Source organism: Balaenoptera ricei, chromosome 13 (assembly GCF_028023285.1).
Source record: "Balaenoptera ricei isolate mBalRic1 chromosome 13, mBalRic1.hap2, whole genome shotgun sequence".
NCBI classification, from domain to species: Eukaryota; Metazoa; Chordata; class Mammalia; order Artiodactyla; family Balaenopteridae; genus Balaenoptera; species Balaenoptera ricei.
Window position 1 is genome coordinate 89,916,216 of NC_082651.1, and position 21,967 is coordinate 89,938,182.

Sequence of the window (21,967 nt, forward strand, 5' to 3'; positions counted from 1 at the left end):
ATCAAAAAATGCTTTAGGGGCTTGTGGAAGAAATGAATAAAAATCAGCAAATGAATGGAGCATTTACTCTGTCTAGTAGTGTACTAACATTTTAAGGATATAACTAAAGAATAATCAATAAAGATTTTTTTTTAATGAAAAAAGTATGTTATAAAAATATACATTATCTGAAGTTTTCACTACAGAGGATCGTCTTTTAAAACCAAAGTTTTAGGTAACATTTTTTATTACAGTTTTGATTAAAATGGCAAGTGTCTCACAACATATAGAATCACGTTAAATTTTTCTAATATACATTAACTAGATACCTTCCTTCTGCTTCTGCTAATGCCAACAGTACTAGAATTATAAGTTATACTTGAATATTTTAAATTTAATTTCAGGTGTTTTGGAACCTTAGTTTTAATCTCTGACTTAAAGGAAGAGGGCTATCCAAACAGGTACCAGAGACGTCTTTTTCCTCACGACACTGTAGAAAACTCAGAGATCTTTTTGCTGCATCTTGGAAACAGGTTTCTTCATTTCCAGCTGTTTTATAAGGCTGGACACACTGTTCAGTTTCTTTAATATGTGCTTTAGGGTTACTTAATTTGTTGGCATCATTTTTTTTGAACTGGGCTGGGCTATGTTTCTGAGAACTCTGTTTCATTTTTTGAGTTGTGGACTTAGCTTTCCCAGACTCTGGGATAATTTCTTCACCAGAGGAATGTGTGTCAAGGCAAACACTCTTCTTCATTACAGTTTTCCGAGTGGTTTGCACATCAACTTTTCTACTATAATCTAAAGCAGTATTTGGTGGTCCAATTCTAACATTGGAGGTCTTTACTATTGGGTTATTGACAGAATAAGGTATAGAAGTATTTGCTTTATAGTTTTCTTGAAACAGCTGGTTTCCTTTTAGGACTTTACAGTTTCTAGATTCATTTTGCAAATGAATTCCTAGAAGATCCTTTGAAAGATGTGATAGACATTCAGAACTACTATCAGCAATACAGTGTTCTTGTACAGTAAGTAGGGACAATGTTTTCAGATCATCATCTGGTTGTATATTATTCTGAGGATATGATGATTTTATACGTATTCGTTCCTTTAAAGGTAAATCCTGAAGATGTAAATCAGTAATGCCAGAAAGTAGGTGCTCTTCAGGATCAGTCTTTTGAAGATTCCAATCGAACAGTTTATTAATGTTTGTAGTGCACCATTCTGATTCACATGACAATTGCCCTGTAATATTTTTAAAGCTATCAGGGATAGCTGTTTCAAGTTCCGATTTTACATCATGAGCAAAAGTGTTCCTTGGGATAGCTGGAGAATTACTAAAAGAAGTACCTTCCCAGTCAATGGTGCTCAAGTGCAGATCAGCAATTGCAGATATATTATGGGATGAGGTACTGGGTTGACTAGACTCTGCAATCAGAGACTTACTGACAGCTTTAATTTGCTGCACAGCCAAAGGTCTTGGAGAAGATATTAACTGTTCTTGTGTATTCAAACAGGGAGCATCTTCAGGTAAAAGCAAGGTATTCAATGACACAGAAATAGATTCCTGGGGTAATGTAGAATCGGGGGAAATTTCCAAATTTAACTTGGAATTCTGCTTAGAAAAGATTTCGCATGTGGGTTTTAAAGTCATGTGTGATTGAAAAGTCATCATATCATCTGATTCTGGCAAATTGTTTTCTTTAGACTTAGTTTTCATGCCTGAAAGAAAAAATATATATAATACAATTAAAATCTATTTTATTTTCCTAATATGGGTAAACAAATTAAAGAGCTCAGATCAGATATCTTCTGTATGATCAATTTTTGCCTTTTTTGTCTCAGAGCATTCCTGAAAACTGTGTTATACATAATTATAACAAAATAATTATTAAAATATTATAAAATATTTTATTTTGGAAACAATGTTATAATTGAGTGGCATGTTATAAAATAATGTTGTAAGTTCCTCACTGAGTTCTGGGAAATAAAGAAAATGTATTTAAAATCCAAAATATGTTATATATACTAGTTGCTCAATAAGTGGTTAGTATAATTACTAACAGTCAGTTAAGTTAGCAGACTCAGAGCAGAACGGTCTATTCTTGGCTTTTAGATTTTAAAACAAAGTGTGTTGAGACAAAGAAGAAAAAGTACAATCCTTACTCTTGATTTTACAGAACTTTCAACAAAATTTGGACAAGATAGATTCAAATAGGATGGGTCGCTCTTTTGTAATATTTGTGTGCAGCCTAAATAGTTATCAAATGTGATACTTACTTTTTTGTTTCTTGCCTTTAATTTCTGACTTTTGTTTTTGGTAAACAGCAACAATCTCAGGATAAGCTGCTTCAAACAATGATTCTTCTTCTATTGTTTGTAAAACCAATTCTCCAGGTTTATCTTCTATAGAGTAATGTTCTAAAGGATTAAAAATACAATAAAACAGCTTTAATTACAGATTTGAAATATTACATTTTTCCAGGTAACTTCAGTTTACCAAGTCAACTAGGTCATTCACAAATGGATAATTCATTCAAATCTTGCTTTACAACATCTCTATTCTAATAATCTGTTGATACTAGTACAGAAGTGATTTTATTCCACCTGGGAAGAGCTGGAAAGAGGTTCCTTTTAAATTAGAACTTTAAATTTCTCTTGCTTCAGAGATGGTAGGAGCAGCTTAGAGAATAGAAAACTTTATTTAGATAAGGTTAGTTTGTTTTAATTTCATATAATAAGTGTAAAATTTCAGATAAAGAATGGAAACAATTTCCTAAAACTTTAACATTGGCTTTCTTTAGTGGTAGCTTCTGAAAAGGACAGAATTGAAATGGTCATCAAAACTATCACTATTTTCCAGATTGTTGTTTCAAAGGTTATCAGTCTCTTGAGGACACACCCAGGCTTACTGGACTCACAAGCACCTGATAAATGAAAATGAGAATGCTTATACGTAAACTTACAATAAGATATGTAAATAGTAGACTAGATTCTTGTATTTATCTTATATGAGGGCAAAACTGCATAAGAAGCCAAACTATAATGAAACTATTAGTTGATGAGTTTAAAGTAGAAACAATGGAAACAAGTGAACTTAGAATATTTCTTAGTTAAAGTAGTGTGGGGTACATTTTTTCCCTTAAGGGATAACTCCTACAAGGATAAGTGAAAGTGGGCACCCAATCCTCAGTTCTTAACAAAGGAGATGCACTGCCAAACTGGGTTAATGCCATTGTCTTTCCTGAAAATCTACTACAGTTGGTGGAACTGTTCCTAAACAGTTTTCAAAATTCTTTAGCTATTTTCCTATTATTGCTTAGAACAACTTATCTAATTCTTTATCATTTAATTCTTCAAAGTTACCTACAACTTTCATTTGATTTCATTTCATTTCAAATCTGTTCTCTCACTCACTCACATGTAATTATACAATCTAATTTCAAAGCCAAATACAAATGAATTTGGTATTATTTTCCACTTTAAATGATATGTGCTTTCCTTGCCTTCAGTTTTGGAGCTAATTCAGAGTTCACTGTATTTCTGCCTGTAGAAGAGAAGAGTAATTTGACCATTATAAATTCCCATGAAAACTAAACAGAGTAAAGAAAGGAGAGGAAGAGCACCCCAGGTGCTTTTCAGCAACCCTGATTTCTTTAGACCCAGCTATACAATGAAATCCAATGACTAGACCATTTGTAGCAGTATTTTCTTGAGAAATATAAATCAAAACTATTTCCATATTGTTTTCGTAAACATTAATTACAAAAGAAATATCAATTTAAGACATTAAAATAAAATTACTTAAGTTTTAAATATTTACTATTAGTCAACAGCTGTTTACACAGCACAGGTAAACTACGAAATTAATCCTTGGTGTATGTGATACATTTTCGTCTTTATTTTTTATATACATACATATGTTTTACATATGTATATGATATTTGCTAAACATACATGACCAAATGTTATAAATTTTGCTTAAAGTGTATACATACCAGGCTTTTCCCATTCTATTTCAAAGCAATGAACTCCATTTCTGATTCGGTTTTTAACAATTCTGAAAAAAAAAAAAAACTCATCTAATGAGGTTTAATTTCATGAGTTATTTGGAAATTTTCAATTTGTAGATTGAATAATTCAATTCCCATTAATTTTTATTCTGTTTTAATAATATTCTAAAAATGTTTTAAGAATTATTGTATAGCTATTCCTTTGACTTGTTTATTTAAAAGATAGAGTTTATAACTGTTAGATCTTATCAGTAGATTTTTCCTCTAATTATTATTCAGTGTTCCTCTTTTCCATAATAATGGTTTTTGTTTTAAGGTCTTTTTTGCTTCTGTTAATTTTGCTACACCACTTTGGTAAATATTTGCCTGGTTAAATCTTATAAATCTCTTTATTTTCAAACTTAACATAATTTTATTCTGTACATGCCCTATAAAGCAGAATATTGTTGAGTTTTGTTTACTCATCTGATATAATGTCTTTTAATAGATGAGTTTAATCCACTTACATTTATTGTGATTACTGATATAGTTGGATTCATTCATACATGTTATTTTGTGTTTTTGGTTACTAAGATTTTCTATGCTATTTCCATCTTTCACCTTCCTGTATTCTTTCAGTTAGATAGTTTTACTTTCTTATTTTATGTATTGGTTTTAAAGATAGAGATTGTATTTCTAATGTTTTAGTGGTTACCCTTAACTGTTTACATGCATACTTTAGGAGTTTTAGTTTATTATCATCCTCATATACTAACCATCAAGCATTATTAAGATATTTATATAGATATTTTTTCCATTCCATTTATTAAATTAGCTAAACATGTTTTATCAGTTTCTATGTTGGCCACTGTTTGTTGTTATCCACATCTTCCCCCTGAGTTCATTTTTCTTCTTGCTGAAGTCATCCTTTAACAGTGCTTTTGATGAGGGTCTGTGAGTGGCAAACTCTTAGTCTTCACATGTCTGAAAATGCCTTGCCAATGAGTGAATAATTTTAATGATGTCTGGGTTGCCAATTATTTTTAGTCAAAGCTTTGAAATATTACTCCATCATCTTCTGGAATCTACTATTGTCATGAAAGATGTATGGTAGCAGACTGTCACTCCTTTGTAGCTTATCTTTTTTCTTTAATACTTTCCCCAAAACTTTTTATTTTGAAAATTTTCAAACCTTAAGAAAAGTTTCGGGCTTCCCTGGTGGCGCAGTGGTTAAGAATCCACCTGCCAATGCAGGGGACACGGGTTCGAGCCCTGGTCTGGGAAGATCCCACATGCCGCGGAGCAACTAAGCCCGTGCGCCACAACTACTGAGCCTGCACTCTAAAGCCCGTGAACCACAACTACTGAGCCCGTGTGCCACAACTACTGAAGCCCGCACGCCTAGAGCCTGTGCTCCGCAACAAGAGAAGCCACCGCAATGAGAAGCCCACGTACCACAACGCAGAGTAGCCCCCGATCACCACAACTAGAGAAAGCCCACGCACAGCAATGAAGACCCAACGCAGCAAAAAATAAATTTAAAAAAAAAAAAAAAAGTTTCAAGAAGAGTACAATGAATAATCATATACCCTTCACTGAGAGCCACCAATTCTCCGTTTCAGTCCCTCCATTCACTTTACATTTCTGTTCCCTTTCTGGTCCACGGAAATAATTATCTAGTTAATCCTAGCTATATCTTTTTATATTTATTTCTTTTAATAGTCTACTATTACTATATGTTTGAGGCAGAGAAGTGTGTCAAAGCATGAACTTACTATGTTATCTGGACTGTAAGCCCTGAATAAGCTCTTAATATTCCAGTAGACCTTTCCTCCATTTTTATAAAACAAAGAGATATATATCCCACTATTAAAGATATTAAGAAGAATATTTTAGATAAAATATTCCAATGAAAACACAGGGACATATTCATACAATTCTTTATATTACCGAAGTGGCTGTAGTTGATTAGAGTTCCTTCTACCGAGCTTTCTTTCTATCATGTCATAGTGCGTCAACAGTATCAACAATTTCTCACATGCATAGTGACTGGGCCACTCCATTTTTTCAAGAGTAAATCTCTGTAAATATAATAAAAATAAAACAAGATTTTGTTATCTCTTGGAGACAAACAGCACTCTCAGGGTGATATTATCTTTCCTTAAGAGATAACATTAGCTAAAGTTGTATCAACGAGAATATTCCCAGAAAGAACAGTGAGCCTCCTAAGGAGGCAATATGGCACAATGATGTAAGTGTGAGGGTTCTGGGTTTGAAGGTCAGAATATTTCCTAGATTTGGGTCAGTTACTTAACCTCTTTTAGCCTCAGGTTTTCCCTCTGTAGAATATAATCTGGCACACACATTATAAAGTTAGGGAAGATTACATGTAATGTGTTAAATATAACAGCAAATTTTAAATGTTCAATGAATGTTGGTTGCCATTATTACTACTGTTCTTGGTAGAGCTAAGCAACAAGTAGTTACAATTTATTGAGCCACTCTGTTTCTCTAGCTACTATACTAGGGGTTAATATAAATAATCTCATTTAATCTGCATAGTGACTTCACAAGGTAAGTAATATTATTTCTATTTTGAGGAAAACACATATCCGGGGTCACATGGTAAGCAACGGACTGTCCAAATTTAAATTTAGGTCACTGATTACAAATCCCAATGCATTTGTAAACTATACTGTCTTCCATAACAATATATTGTCTTCCATAACAATATACAATAACAATATATATCTTTACATTCTCTGGTTATCAGTATCTCTCCCCCAACATATCCCTGAATACAATACACCTGTACATGGTCTTTAAGGTGTCTTGTAAAGAACAGCATAACTGTGATTTGTCTTATGGGCTGCAAAGTATAGTTACTGTGTGGCAAAGGAATGGAGATTAGATATAAATGCTGAAAAATACATGTGCACTCAAGAGCCATCTATTTCAAACTCCTCTCAGATCAGTCAAAGTGATTACCCTTTCTTATCTTCCTAGTATCCAACTTCACACTGTAAAATAAGAGTTTATTTTCAGATACCTGAAACAATAATAAATCAGGTCTTTGGTACCTGATTGCCGTCACCAATTTATCCTTGTTCAAAAGGAATTCTTGAATAACCTAGCAAGAGAACAGAAAATAGCCATTGAGATGTCAAACTTTTAAAAAAAGCTTCTGAGATAAACACATGGTTGAATTATTACTCATTACCTCGTGGAATGGGAATCCCTCACAACTGCAAGCTTTTCTGAAAATAAGTTATATACACGTTATTAATACAATCAGGCAATTTTAGATAGACTCTAAAATCATCCATTTAATCTCTTCTCATTTAATGGAAAGCGTCCTTGTGCAGTATCCTAGTCATCAAGCTTCTCAATGAAACATTATTAAATTACTATCTTCTAAGATAGCCTAATTTTTGAACAGAGTCTAGAAAAGGATTCTGTGAAACGTTATTAATGTAATGGGGGAAAGTTATGAAGAAATAATTCAACCACAGGTGTATAAATAGGCCACATCATGAAACAATGAGTACAAAAAACTTACTTCTTAATACTGTTTTCTACTGCATTTAGCTGTCTCTCATGTTCTGTTCGGTGCCACTCACAAGGACAACAGTATTCATAATCATGTGGCTCACAATATCGATCAGTTTTACATAATTTGCATCCATTACGTTCATGACCTTTAGGTGAACCTTCATGGAGACACAAAAAGTATGAGTTTCACTGCTTTTTAGCATTACCTTCGATGTACATTTTTTTTTTTTGCCCTTATCTGAATTTTCAAAAACAAATACTGCCTAGCAAAATGCCTAGCATATAGAAGGGTTTCAATACATTTAGGCCGAATAGAGTAATGAACACAATAATAATTCTTACGATAAAGCAGATCTTTAGCTATTACTATCATATGACACTATTTTTTTTCTGTAAATTACCCTTCTGTCTGAAAGTGTTAATTTATAATATGAAATTATACATTTATAATAATCTCAAATGGAAAACTGTGGTGTATGTGGTAGCTACATACAAGAAAAGAAGGACATTATTAGTAAAACATTATTTAGTTAATAGATTAATTCATGAAATGGTTTCTTTAATAAGAATATGAAAAGAATAGAGCAGTTAATTACCTCTGCTAGTGGCTAGCTCTCAGTTACTATATAGCTATTTTTAAACTATGCTTGGAACATAAATTGTGATTGTGGCCTGGGTGTGGGGTCCTAGTGCCCAGTAAAAGGAAAGCATGACTACCTTCAACACTTTTGAGAACACAAAGAACCTACATAACTGACATGACCTAAAATCATCATTTATAAGGTACCAAAAAAACTACAGAAGGGCATTTTATCTATAAAAACATTGATTTCTTCCATGGTTTCATCTATCATTTTAAAAGGCTAATGAAAACATATTAAGACAAATAGATAAAGCAGAATTTCTTTTAAAAGATGAGCTAACATGATCTCTTAATCTCTCCTGAGAGCAAAAGGCCTTTTTAACCCAGTACATGTCAGGGACATCATTTTTTTATCAAGACTAATGAACAGGGTCCAAGCTACTTAACAGTGAACATGTATTAGAAATTAGTTTTAAGTCACTATCTTCACACACAATAAAAATGCACTATAGGACAGTTAAGAATTCTTTAAATATATAAAGATAAATCACTGATACATAAGCAAATGATTTCACTTCCATTTTTCCCTAAGATTTATCAGTACAATTTTTTTTCTTAAAATGGATTTCTATATTGAAAACATAATTTTAGGATAACAGTAATCTGATAACATAGTTCGAAACTGCACATATCCTATATTTATCATTTACATCACGTTATTTCATTCAATAAATATTTATCGAGTGTCTACTGTGTGTATGTGACACAACTCCTGACACTGAGGGTTCCCAATCTGGTAAGGAAGGTAGGTATGTAAAAAGTACAATAAGAACAGAGATGAAAACGTGGGTATCAGACAATAACATTCTAGAGGTATCATTCCCTATGTCTGCTTACCTGGATGGGAACATACAGAGCAATGAGCCAGTTTGCTAACGACTGCTGGTTGTGAAATAGAGTAACAAAATTTTTCATTCCACTGATTAAACCTATAAAAGAAAATGGTATTAAAAAGAAAAAATAAATAATAAGGTCACCAAAATGCCATGTTCTCAAATATCAGGCTATTCTGTTCCTTTCCACCTGCCTACTTATTTTTCCTTTGGCGGTGAAGTTGCTGTCCCAGTCTGGGGACATAAAAACATAAAAAATTAAAAATAACCAGGGGGAAGGTTAGTCTAAATTAATAAAAATTGGAATGACAGATAATTATAACAAAATGTAATCTCATTATTTTCAAGCGTGAAGGCAAACATTTTATAAAATGTTGCCAAAAGTACATATTTGCTGAAACTGTCTCAATAAGAATGATCTGCGGTTAGCCAAGTGCCATATTTGCTTGCTTTTCCTTTTTTATTTTATTCTTCACAATTCCCAAATGATTCCTTAACTCACCCCCATGCCAAAGTATACCTTTGCTTTTCTGCTTTGGAAAACAGTAATCACTGATGTTTTAGAGATGTTAATAATGTTATTAAATAACATAATAATGTTATTAAAGTCTTAGATCAGTAGCTTTACAGCTGAAAGAGAAGCACTAAAAGAAAGAGCATGGCTATTTGAAATCTTTCTCATAGTCATCGCTTTTTTTTTTTTAATTAATTAATTAACTAATTTATTTATTTATGGCTGTGTTGGGTCTTCGTTTCTGTGCGAGGGCTTTCTCTAGTTGTGGCAAGTGGGGGCCACTCTTCATCGCGGTGCGCGGGCCTCTCATTATCGCGGCCTCTTTTGTTGTGGAGCACAGACTCCAGACGCGCAGGCTCAGTAATTGTGGCTCACGGGCCTAGTTGCTCCGCAGCATGTGGGATCTTCCCAGACCAGGGCTCGAACCCGTGTCCCCTGCATTGGCAGGCAGATTCTCAACCACTGCACCACCAGGGAAGCCCCCATCCCTTTTTCATTTCTACCACTTAATGTTTCCTTTCATGTACTCACTATCTCATAACTACTGGAGGCAAGGACTATTTTAAGTCCCCAGTGTCCTAGTTCCTTTCTTTTTTATTCATTTTATACTTTATCATCATAAGTATTAATTTTTATAAAACATTGTCCTCATCAAGTAAATATAACTGATATGCTTTCAAAACTAAACAGCACAGGTTGTAAACGTTAATATACTCTGTATCCTAACTGTCTTGTATCCTCAAATTGTACAGTTAATTCATTAGAATGAACGTATTACTAAATTTGTGGCTATAGAACAAAGGGCAGTCAAGTAAAATTTTTGATCAAGTGTTATTAAATATTTGCAACATGTCAGGCATTTCATTTATAGAAAAATATAGTATCAAAGTATTTATATAAAAAGTAATTTAAAATATAAAATTAATTTAATGTTAGTTTATCTTTACTTTTTGATGAAATAGTCTAAAATAGCCTGTGGCAAATGCCCATGGTTATAAATAAACGCATTTGACATCTTACTACTTGTGTTTGTAATGAGTTAATAATATTGAAAAAACCAAAATATGGCTTAGGACATATACTTTTCAGTTTTCTTTGGAAAACTTCTGAATAAATAAAATAACTGATTTTAAATAAAAATACAGATCATCTTAAAAATACAAAACATTTTTTTGGAAAGCACAATACTTTTTGTATTCACTATTAAGTTCAACAAGAATAAAAGACTAATGTCACAAGAAAAAGTAATTTTTAGTTACCTCTGAAGTAAACTTTGCCCTTTCAAAATCTTTATAAGTTTTAATGCTTGCTCTTTTCCAACTCCAGGGACTCCCTTTCAGAAAGTGGGAAAAGAAATTCAAATGTTAATCACTAGGGAATAGATAAATGAAGGGTGAGATGTCCATTCAATGCAAGATTGTGTAGCTCAAAGAATGAGGTAACTGTGTGCAAGACACATTGTTACGTGTAAAATGAAAATTGCAAAATAGCATACAGTATGATTTAGATTTGTAAGTTGAATAACAATTATATTGTTAATTTATGCAAACAAAAAAGTCAGAGTGTTATATACCAAACCACTGACTGTTTATTTTAGGAGAGGGAGGAACAGAATTTTAGAGGGCTTTCATTTTCTATGTTAATTATTTTGATAGTATTTTAATTTGACCTAACTTTATGTTATATTTGTAATCAGGAAAAGGCATGTTCATTTGATTATATGAACATATAATATTTAAAGATCCAGATATCCAAAGAGAACAAAGGAGAGTTCCAAGTTAACTCTTGAAATTAATAACTTAAGAAAATTAAAATAAGCATTAAGTTTCCTACACAAAAAATATATAAATAAATGTATATTCACACGACAATTTCTGGTTTAAATTGAGTCTTCCAGTTCCTATAAAAGTTTATTAATATGTCTTTGTAAGCAAGGCTGTTCTTTAGCCAACATGCATCAGGAGAGACATACCAGTGTTAAAATACTTCTAAACTGGTTGGTAAATAGCCAATGCCCATGTACCCTGAGTGCCTGCCAGCAAAGGGGTCTCCCCCTTAAAATGAATTCCCTTTCCAACCCACCTACACTCAGGATTCAGCTAAAAGGGTAACACATAGCACAACAGAGGGTATCTAGAAGCATTTTCCATCTCTACAGCCTATGTCTTTAGCAAAACAGTTGCTGGATATTTTGTATGTCACCCTTCATGTATTAGCATTTAATTACATATTAAATTTTTTTAGGCAAATCATGATAGTAGAGTCTTAAAGATCATTAGGTACAATGATATAAATAGATATCAGTTTTGGTTGCAAGGAAACAAAAAATCAAAATAGGTAAGGCTAGTGTATAATGTAATACCACTGCAGCTAAAATTGGTTTCTGTGAGTTCAAGTTTGCAAATTTTTTCTTATATTCAACACTGAGCTGTTTTTAGACTTTAATTATGATACAATTACATATGGGAAACAGAAATCTATTTCAGAATGAGAACTATAATAATTATTTTCTGTGTTATTTAACAGTTCTTTTCCTCCTGTTTTCTTTTCTTACTAGTTAAAAAAAATTGTTGATTTCTCTATTTGGTCACTGGTGACACAGATTAGAAATTAGAGTTAATAATTTTACTATCCTACTATTTTTTCCTCTCCCAAGCTCTAGTGAAAAAAAATTATATGTCATCCTTCTTTAGACTTCTCTTGGGGATAGAGTCTATAGTATAATGAGGGGTTTAGTAAGGATACAAAGATGATCAGCAGGGACATAATAATGGGACTATATAAAAATAGTAGGAGCTACAGTACAAGTCATTTTATATTTTTAAATATCGTATTTATGAATGTGGTTATCATTGTAATTCTTAATTTATCCCTCACCTATTATACCTGTTACAGAGAACTATATTGTGTATCTTAAGATATAAAATAAAAGGTTTTCATGAGCAAAACTCAATGCAATGCTAAGAGGCATGGAAGGATGAATGGCTTAACCCAATAATCATGTTGCCTAGCAACAGTAACAATAACACTGAGCATGTGCACAAATAGAAAGCTACAATGGAGAGGCAAAACTCAGACAACAGTGATAGAAACTAATATTGGCAAGAGACAAGGAAAGAGTAATTCCTACATTTCTCTAAAAGGACAGTCAAACGTGAATGTGAAACTCTTAGAGTAATGGTTTACTGAGATTTAAGCTGTGGTACTAGTTATAATTCTATTCTCATTTATAACATTCAGTATCATGATGAGCAAGCTGTTTAATGCCACTTGAAATGCTGATTATTTTAGTTACTGAATAGTTTATTACACCTATATTCTAAATTAGGTTCTTAATTATATAAAATGATATTGTAATTCATATTTATGCAGCGTGTAAGGTATCAAAAAAACCCCACTCTGAATAGTAAATGAATATGACAATTTCAGCGTACCTTTGGAAGATAATCACAGCCAAGTAGTATTGCTAGCCCAACCAGAGCATTTCTATCCAAACCTAGTTTACTCTTGATGGATGACATTGTATAACAGTCAACATGTGGGTCCTAGAAGAAAGAACGGATTCAGTTTCATCTTCAAAAAACTAAACAAAAAAAAAACATTATAAAAAATAATTTGTCAAAGCTGTTTCTAAATGTTTATTCCTATAAGTTTAACATTATCCTGATCACCAGAATCTTCATAAAATCTAACACTTCAGTATCTGGAAATAAAGTCATAGTTTCAAAAATGGCTTTAAAAAATTAACTATAGTAGTCATTTTTTCCTCTTTATTGTTTTTTGGTGTCTACAAAAGTAGATTTTCATCTTGCACAATTAAGCACTGTAAAATGTATATTATAGAAATTGTATATTATTGTAATTACATCATCAGAAGTTAACTATCATTAACAGCATCAGGCATATTCTTCTAAGAAACAAGTTCTTTGACACATACATACAAATATTTATTACACTATTTTTCAGTAAAAATAGGATTATATAAAAATACTATTTTGCAATATTTCCTGCCCACTAATATAACTGTATCTTTAATATCAATAATACATACCTTTTTAATGATTGCTTACATTAGACGGACTCTAAGGCAGTGTTTCTCAATGGGGACACTGGGAGCATTTTCAGAAAGATAACAGAATTTTTTGGCAAGAGGTTTAGTCTCCCTGGCTCCAATCCACCAAAGGTCCATAGTCTCCCTTGCCCAACCTTGAACAGTTACAACCAAAATGTCCCATGTATTACCTCCCTCCATGAGAACCGTGGCTGTATTTAGCCATTCTCTATCAATGGGCATTTGGGTTGTTTGCCAAATTTTTGTAATTAGTGACAATGCTGCAGTTAACATCCTTGTATATCTCTCCTTGCATATTTGAAGGTGTTTTTGAAGCTTACTAAAAGTGCAAATTCTGGGTCAAGGCAATACATATTGTATGCAATTTTATAATATGTAGTTGAAACTGATTTAGAATTAAACCTTGTGAAACAAGTCAAGCCCTTAGGAGAGAAATCCACATTTCAAAGAGAATGAACTATGTGGCACTGATATTTTTAGTAACAGTAAACATTTTACTTAGTGATTGCTAAGTGCCAAGAATTAATCCCTTTAAAAAAAGTAGTGTGTAAAAGAAATGCTGAAAAAGAGAAAGAAAAAAATACCTTGGTATTCAAAGTGAAATTTCTATAAACAGTTTGGGCCCCATAAAGGAAAGCATCTCCATCATTGGTGAGGCAGCCATCTACATAACCACTGGCATTGAGGTAAGCACACATGGCTTCAGCTTCCCCAGCAGCTTGGACCCAGGGAATTCCTAAGCATTCCAGCATATCAAGACACTGCAAAGAAAAAGTAGGTGCAACAAATCTAAGAACATTTTTATTTCTGCTTTTTTCAGTATTTAACTTACTTCTATATCACAAATATTAATAGTAGCTATTTAGGTGTTTTAAAACTTATTACACTTAAGAAAAAACTGGAAACTTGAGCACTGAATACTTAATGGCAAAGTATTAGTATTAAACTTTTAGGTGCAATAATAAAAATTGTATTGTGGTTATGTTTTTATTTTTTAAGAGCCCTTATCTTTTAGAGAAAGGTACTGAAATACTAAAACAATATTATGTCCGGGATTTGCTTCAAAATAATGTGGGACCTCCTAGAGAAATGGAAATAAAAACAAAACTAAACAAACGGGAGCTAATGAAACTTAAAAGCTTTTGCACAGCAAACGAAACCAAAAACAAGACAAACAAGACAAACAAGACAAAAAGACAACCCTCAGAATGGGAGAAAATATTTGCAAATGAAGCAACTGACAAAGGATTAATCTCCAAAATTTGCAAGCAGCTCATGCAGCTCAGTATCAAAAAAAACAAACAATCCAAAATGGGCAGAAGACCTAAATAGACATTTCTCCAAAGAAGATATACAGATGGCCAACAAACACATGTAAGGATGCTCAACATCACTAATCATTAGAGAAATGCAAATCAAAACTACAATGAGGTATCACCTCACACCAGTCAGAATGGCCATCATCAAAAACTCTACAAACAATAAATGCTGGAGAGGGTGTGGAGAAAAGGGAACCCTCTTGCACTGTTGGTGGGAATGTAAATTGATACAGCCAATATGCAGAACAGTACAGAGGTTCCTTAAAAAACTAAGAATAGAACTACCATACGACCCAGCAATACCACTACTGGGCATATACCCTGAGAAAACCATAATTCAAAAAGAGTCATGTACCACAATGTTCATTGCAGCTCTATTTACAATAGCCAGGACATGGAAGCAACCTAAGTGTCCAATGACAGATGAATGGATAAAGAAGATGTGGCACATATATACAATGGAATATTACTCATCCATAAAAAGAAATGAAATTGAGTTATTTGTAGTGAAGTGGATGGACCTAGAGACTGTCATACAGAGTGAAGTAAGTCAGAAAGAGAAAAACAAACACATATATACGGAATCTAAAAAAAGAAATGGTTCTGAAGAACCTAGGGGCAGAACAGGAATAAAGATGCAGACATAGAGAATGGACTTGAGGACCCGGGGAGTCGGAAGGGTAAGCTGGGACAAAGTAAGACAGTGGCATGGACATATATACACTATCAAATGTAAAATAGATAGCTAGTGGGAAGCAGCCGCATAGCACAGGGAGGTCAGCTCAGTGGTTTGTGACCACCTAGAGGGGTGGGATAGGGAGGGTGGGAGGGAGAAGCAAGAGGGAGGAGATATGGGGATATATGTATATGTATAGCTGATTCACTTTGTTATAAAGCAGAAAATAACACACCATTGTAAAGCAATTATACGCCAATACAGATGTTAAAAAAAAAATGTGGGAGTAGAGGAGTGGGTGGGAGTATAGATGAAACAAAATTGGTCAAGAGTTGATAATTGTTAAAGATTGGTGATGGGTTACTTTTGTATTCGTTTAAAATTTTCTGTAAGGAAAAGCTAAAAATTTTAATGTCAATTAAAAAGTAATCCATATTCGATTAAAAAATTAATTTTAAAAGTACTTAAAAAAGTAATGAATATGCAATTTTCATTGTTTTGTTCAACGCTATTATCTCAAGAGTCTGAAAATATCTTGACATAATAATAATTAATCACATTAACATTTACATCTGTAAAACTACAGCAATTCTCACATGATGATCATCCCAATATGAGCCCTTCCAAAGAAGACGCTATTACACAATTTTGGCTTGAGACCGTAAAGTTCACTTCTTATCACCTCCCCTGTACGATGAAACTCTCACATTATGGGGAACCACACAGGGGTACGTTGATGGAGTGCTCCTAGGAAGTCAAACGTCTGTACAGGATGTTTATATCAATTTGCAGTTTTCTTGGGGTTATGAATTTAACCCAGCTGAGTAGCTTATAGTTTAGCTTTACAGCCTAGTGCATTCTTTCTTGTCATATGTGATACTCTCATTCTATCACTGAGGAATACTGGATATGGTGAGGAAAAGAGGCTATTTACCTGTAGTTTCTAGAGACAGAAAAAATATCATCTCTTTTGCTGTAACTGATTAATTGTTTGCATGCTATATGATGTAATAAAAACCTCTGCCAGATGTTGCCCAAGGTGGACAAGGTTCAGAAAGACAAAGTACTATGTCGAAAAAAAAGGTGCTTTTCAGAACTCCAGCTGGGTGACTTTAGAGAGACGGTTTTGTTATAGGTGCTACTGCAACACCATAGTTGTTTCTAATTTACCCATACATAAAAAGTATCCTTTCATAAAAAACAAGAGTTTAAAAGTCATTTCAGATTCTGTTCAAAAACCAGCACAGAATTTGTGATGAGGTTGGTTGCAATTTTCTCTACCCTAAGTCTCTATCACGTGGGGTGGAGGTTGTGTTGGAGGACTAATGTGTGCTTTTCATGCTTGTAACTAAAAATGGCAGTAGATTAGGAGAACGTAAGGCTTAGTAACTGAGTGTACAGAAATATGATAATGATTAATGGGCAGGCAACATTGAACCAATACAAAATGCCTAAGAACACCACAATTAGAGAAATAAAGAAATAGGAATAGAGCAATTTTCTCAAAAGGACATAAACATCTTTTTGCTTTATACTGGGTATTTAATGCCTTAAGTATGTAAACCATAGATATTTCCAGGAACTGATTACAGAAGAAATAATTAGAATTCAGTACAGATATTTTCTTCAATTACTGATAGTCATTAAGGTAGAAGAATCACTAACTGAAAATTATTATTTTTAGTCACATAAAAATAGAAAATAGAATTTCTGGAGAAAAAAGCTTATTAATTTATGCAATGCCTTTTAAAAGAAATTAAAATTTTAAACAACATTAAAAAGAAAAACAGGGATAGGAACTCAAAGCAAATATGATAAAAGGTTTACTTCCTTAGTATATAAAGAATTTGAACAAAAGAAAAAGTAAAACCTCAAAAGATAAGTGGGGAAAGGATATGATGGTCATTACCCAGAGAGGGACTAAAACTAAGTGAAATGTTTAACCTCACCATTAAAAGAACAATACATATTAAATATGTATTATATGTATTTATACGTATTATATAAACAAAGAAATGTCTTCGATTTTGCATACCAAATAGTACAAAGATAAACCTCCTAATATCCAATAATCTTGTGGGTGCAATGAAATTGCCTATCTCATATCTGTACTGGTAGAAAGTAATTGGCAAGAGTTATAAAATCACTCCTAAACTTTGGTCTATCAATCCCACTTTGGGTAATTTTACCGTAAAATCACAAGAAAAAGCTATGCTTACAAAAAAGTGTTCATCATAATTTCCTGTATAATAGAGAAGAACTAAAAAGCAAACAATATACAATACAATATACAATCATGGGGAATGATTTCATACCTTCATACATGTTGTACCATCATTAAGGTAATGATTTTGAATAGAATATGGTAACAGGGAAACATGGGTATGTTAAGTGAAAATTCCAGATAAAAATTATTTGTGCATGATTACCGCAATTTTTAAAAGTATATACACTTTAAAAAGAGACAGGGGACTTCCCTGGTGGCGCAGTGGTTAAGAATCTTCCTGCCAATGCAGGCGACACGGGTTTGAGCCCTGGTCCGGGAAGATCCCACATGCCACGGAGCAAATAAGCCCGTGCACCACAGCTACTGAGCCTGTGCTCTAGAGCCCGCGAGCCACAACTACTGAAGCCCGTGTGCCTAGAACTCGTGCTCCACAACAAGAGAAGCCCACACACGGCAAGGAAGAGTAGCCCCAGCTCGCCGCAACTAGAGAAAGTCCCCGCACAGCAACGAAGACCCAGCGCAGCCAAAAATAAATAAATAAATTTATAAAAAAATAAATAAAATGAGACAAAATAATAATAGCTTCCTATTGTTTTACTTACTTTATCGTATTATAGATTTCTCTTTAAATTTTTATAAAAATATATATAACGTATAAATATATTAAAATATAACAATAAGTACTTTTTAAAATTACAGAGCCCTAAAGAAAGCCAAATACGTATTGTATCTATGAACTCTAATCCTGAATGAGTTAAGTATGAATTAATGAGACCTCTATTCTGGGAATTCTTTAAGTGCTGAAGATGTCATAAAATGTAACATATTAAGTCCTGACTATGCACCAGTTGTTTTAGATATATTTTCTCTAATTTTCACCATATCCCTGTAAAGTATTACTATCCTATTTTACAGAGTAGGAAACGAGGCAGAGACAGGTTAAAAATCTTGCCCACTGTCCCAGAGTTTCTAATGGCCAGAGTCAGAATCTGAATGCAGGTGAGTTTCACTCCAAAACTTAAACTCTCTTCTCTATTCACACTGTCCTTCTAGTCACAGTAAAGTTAACAAGTATTAAGGATACTGAACGAAAAACTTTATCAAAGTAAAATATACTCTATAATTCAAATCACAATTATTAAATCAGATGTGAATGCTCACCTCCTTTAAGACTGATTTAAAATGTGATCTCCCTGTTTTCTGAGACCATGTTTTTCCCGAACCTCCATACCGAATCTGATTCCTCTTACTTATGACATCAGCTTTCAGCTTTGGCGGTTCCCCTTCCATAACGAACACCAGTTTTACGTCCATTAGCGTTAAATATGAGATACGAAAAAATAGGTTCCTGAAATATAAAAGTTAATAATACATTAATCATCATATATTGATAGCAGAAGTCAACATAGCAGTATGACATAACGGCAAGAACATTAATATCAAAAATGTTATATGCAATAACATTTTATTTGTTAAGATTTTATTTTAAGTAGACTGTACTGAGAGACCACTGTGTGTCTTTTAGCAAAGGAGATTTATGATTATTCTAATTGTTATGTGGAAAATGGTTTGGAGGAGGAGGAGGCCAAGAGAGGAGGGAGGGAAACTAGCGAAGATTTCATCTCAGCAGGGCAGATAAGAGATGTTGGCATCCACTGAGGCAGTGCTTCTGGACATCGAGAGAAGTTTGTGAACGCAGGGTATATTCTGGAAGTAGAACTGGCAAGACTTCTGATGGATTGGATGTGTGGAGGACAAAACAGGGGGAGAATGGCTCCCAAATTTCTGGCTTTTAGTCATCGAAGCATCCTTGCGGATATGTTAAATAAGCAGCCAAGTATATGAGTCTGAAGCTCAAAGGGTACGAGGTACAAATTTGTGTTATCAATATGGAGATGGCAGATCGAGACATGTTAATACATTTTAAAATCTCAAAATGTAAAACAGCAACAACAAAAGAAATGAAGTGGAAACAAAACCAAGACATCCACTGCTTATGCAATCATCTATTTATATTCTGAGCATGTTTACTCTACCTGAGGTGGGGCTTCATGACTGTCCCAATCATTTTTTTGACTGTCTGTGCTTCACATACCCAGAGACTCAGATCAACCGCAATGGTTTTCCCACCAAGACTGTGCAAGTGGACGTGTTGTTTAACAGGCTCCAGAATCTGCCACAAGTCATTCACTCCCATCCTGGTGATTATCTGCTGTTATTTGAGGCACACTTTTCAAAAGATTGTAAAAAGACATAGAAGCTCAGAACAGAAATTCAAACAGTGTATTTTGAGCTAGTGTGGGGTGATTCATAAATAATAGAGTATTCTTATTTCTTCCATTGGTCAGCTCTTCGGAATGAATCAAGAACACCTGAAACATTAAAAATGGTGGTAATACACTTAGTGGCTTCAAAAATATTGACACAACTAACAGATGAAAAGTTATTAACAGATTATAGCATGCTGAATTTGTCCTTAAAATCCACTCATGTCACCAAATATGTTTCTCTATAGTACTGAAAAATAGTTATTTTTAAACTTAATGTAACCAAATGTCAATGGCTGCCTTGTCCCTCCTCATTCTTTCCTCTTTTCCACGCAGTCTTTAGCAGTGACTGAGAATAAAATTTTTCACATGGTCACATTAATATTGCAAGAAATTTGGAAAACAAAAGGAAAAATTACCCCCATCTCAAAAAGGTGGTAATTGGCTTTGTCCCAGCTAATAAGAGCTAACAAATGCTGAGAAGGGAAGAAAATCCACAGATGTGGTAATGCATATTTCTCTTCTTGAGAATTCACTCCTTGGTTTACATACCTAAAGAGAGAATAGGACTAGTCCTCTATCATAATCAGGAAAAACAAAAAGACAAAAGCAAGGAAGAATGCAAACACATAAACAAAAAAACACAAAAGATTAATGAAGGAAAACTGATGGAAAAGTGGGGGGGAGATAGAAAAGGAAGAGTTGAAGGAATACATAATTTTTTTTTTTTTAAAGAGCATTGGCTTTTTAAATTGCAAGGTCATGCATGTTCATTGTGGGAAAATAAAAAATCTTTTCAAAGAAAAATATTTTAAAATCACCTATAGTTCCACTATCCAAAGAAAACTGATGTTAAACTCTTTTCTATGTACATGACATTTTAAAAACAAAATTGGCTTAAACCCTGCTATTGTAACCTGCTTTGGTATTTTCTATACGCCAGTTTTTCCTTATTAAACACATATAGCTGTTTTTCTTTTCCTTTGTTATTATTTGATAAAAAATATTATGTAGCATTTGCATTGAAGATTCAGTCTGACTATGTAAAGTCTGACTATGTATCCTCTGAATAATGACCTTAATTCACTCTACAAACACAAGGTAGGATACAAGACATATTAAGACAAAAAGCTATCACCACAATGTAAAGCCATTCTAAATAAAATGTAACTGTATGGTCTGTTCCTTTAACAGAGTCCATAGTAAAAGCAAATGTTCTCAAATTGTACATGGCTACAAAGAAAATAAATGCTGGAAATGTGGCTATCTGTCATTTTCTCTGAGCTTTTCTGAATCTTAATTTTAAACGTGGTCAGTGTAACCCTAAGTAGTATTTTGTGCACTCGCTTTTATGAAGAGCTGCACAAATATTTGCCGATATGTCACTTTAGAAGGAAAATTATGGATTTAAATACAGAGAAGAAAGCATTAGGTAGTAATGGTAGTTCCAGTGCTAATATTGTCTATTGCACATCAAGAAGGCCCACAGATTGAACGTAGGTGGCACTGTGACATGGATTCAGAGTCAAGGTTTTATCTCTTTGTTAGTGAAAAGTTGTAGTAAACTCTGGAAAAAGAGCGGGGGGCGCATGTATTCCCTAAGGCATTATTATGAAGGGAAATAAGCCTTTTAAAGTGTTAATCACTAGGGCTTCCCTGGTGGCGCAGTGGTTAAGAATCCGCCTGCCACTGCAGGGTACATGGGTTCCAGCCCTGGTCCGGGAAGATCCCACATGACACGGAGCAACTAATCCCGTGCGCCGCAACTACTGAGCCTGCGCTCTAGAGCCTGCGAGCCACAACTATTGAAGCCCGTGTGCCACAACTACTGAGCCCACGTGCCACAACTACTGAAGCCCGTGCGCCTAGAGCCCGGGCTCCGCAACAAGAGAA

General features: G+C 33.7%; 1 protein-coding gene across 1 annotated transcript; it reads right to left on the reverse strand.

Moving 5' to 3' along the window:
• Positions 1–379: 379 nt before the first annotated feature.
• Positions 380–20,004, reverse strand: GEN1 (GEN1 Holliday junction 5' flap endonuclease). Its single transcript, XM_059943110.1, has 13 exons — positions 19,844–20,004; positions 18,969–19,155; positions 14,170–14,346; positions 12,948–13,058; positions 10,773–10,846; positions 9,004–9,095; positions 7,531–7,681; positions 7,192–7,228; positions 7,021–7,101; positions 5,922–6,052; positions 3,978–4,039; positions 2,260–2,400; positions 380–1,701 (listed from the first exon to the last, which is right to left on the reverse strand). Exons 1-13 carry the CDS (start codon positions 20,002–20,004, stop codon positions 380–382), a joined length of 2,727 nt encoding a protein of 908 aa, XP_059799093.1.
• Between the last annotated feature and the right edge of the window lie 1,963 nt (positions 20,005–21,967).

Coding starts and splice junctions, on each gene's coding strand:
- GEN1 (XM_059943110.1), bottom strand. CDS start 20,004: ATGGGAGTGAATGACTTGTGGCAGATTCTGGAGCCTGTTAAACAACAC. Junction 13,059..14,169: donor ATTTCACTTTGAATACCAAG/GTATTTTTTTCT, acceptor TCTTTCTTCTAG/GACCCACATGTTGACTGTTA. Junction 2,401..3,977: donor AATAGAATGGGAAAAGCCTG/GTATGTATACAC, acceptor TTAATCCTTTAG/AACATTACTCTATAGAAGAT.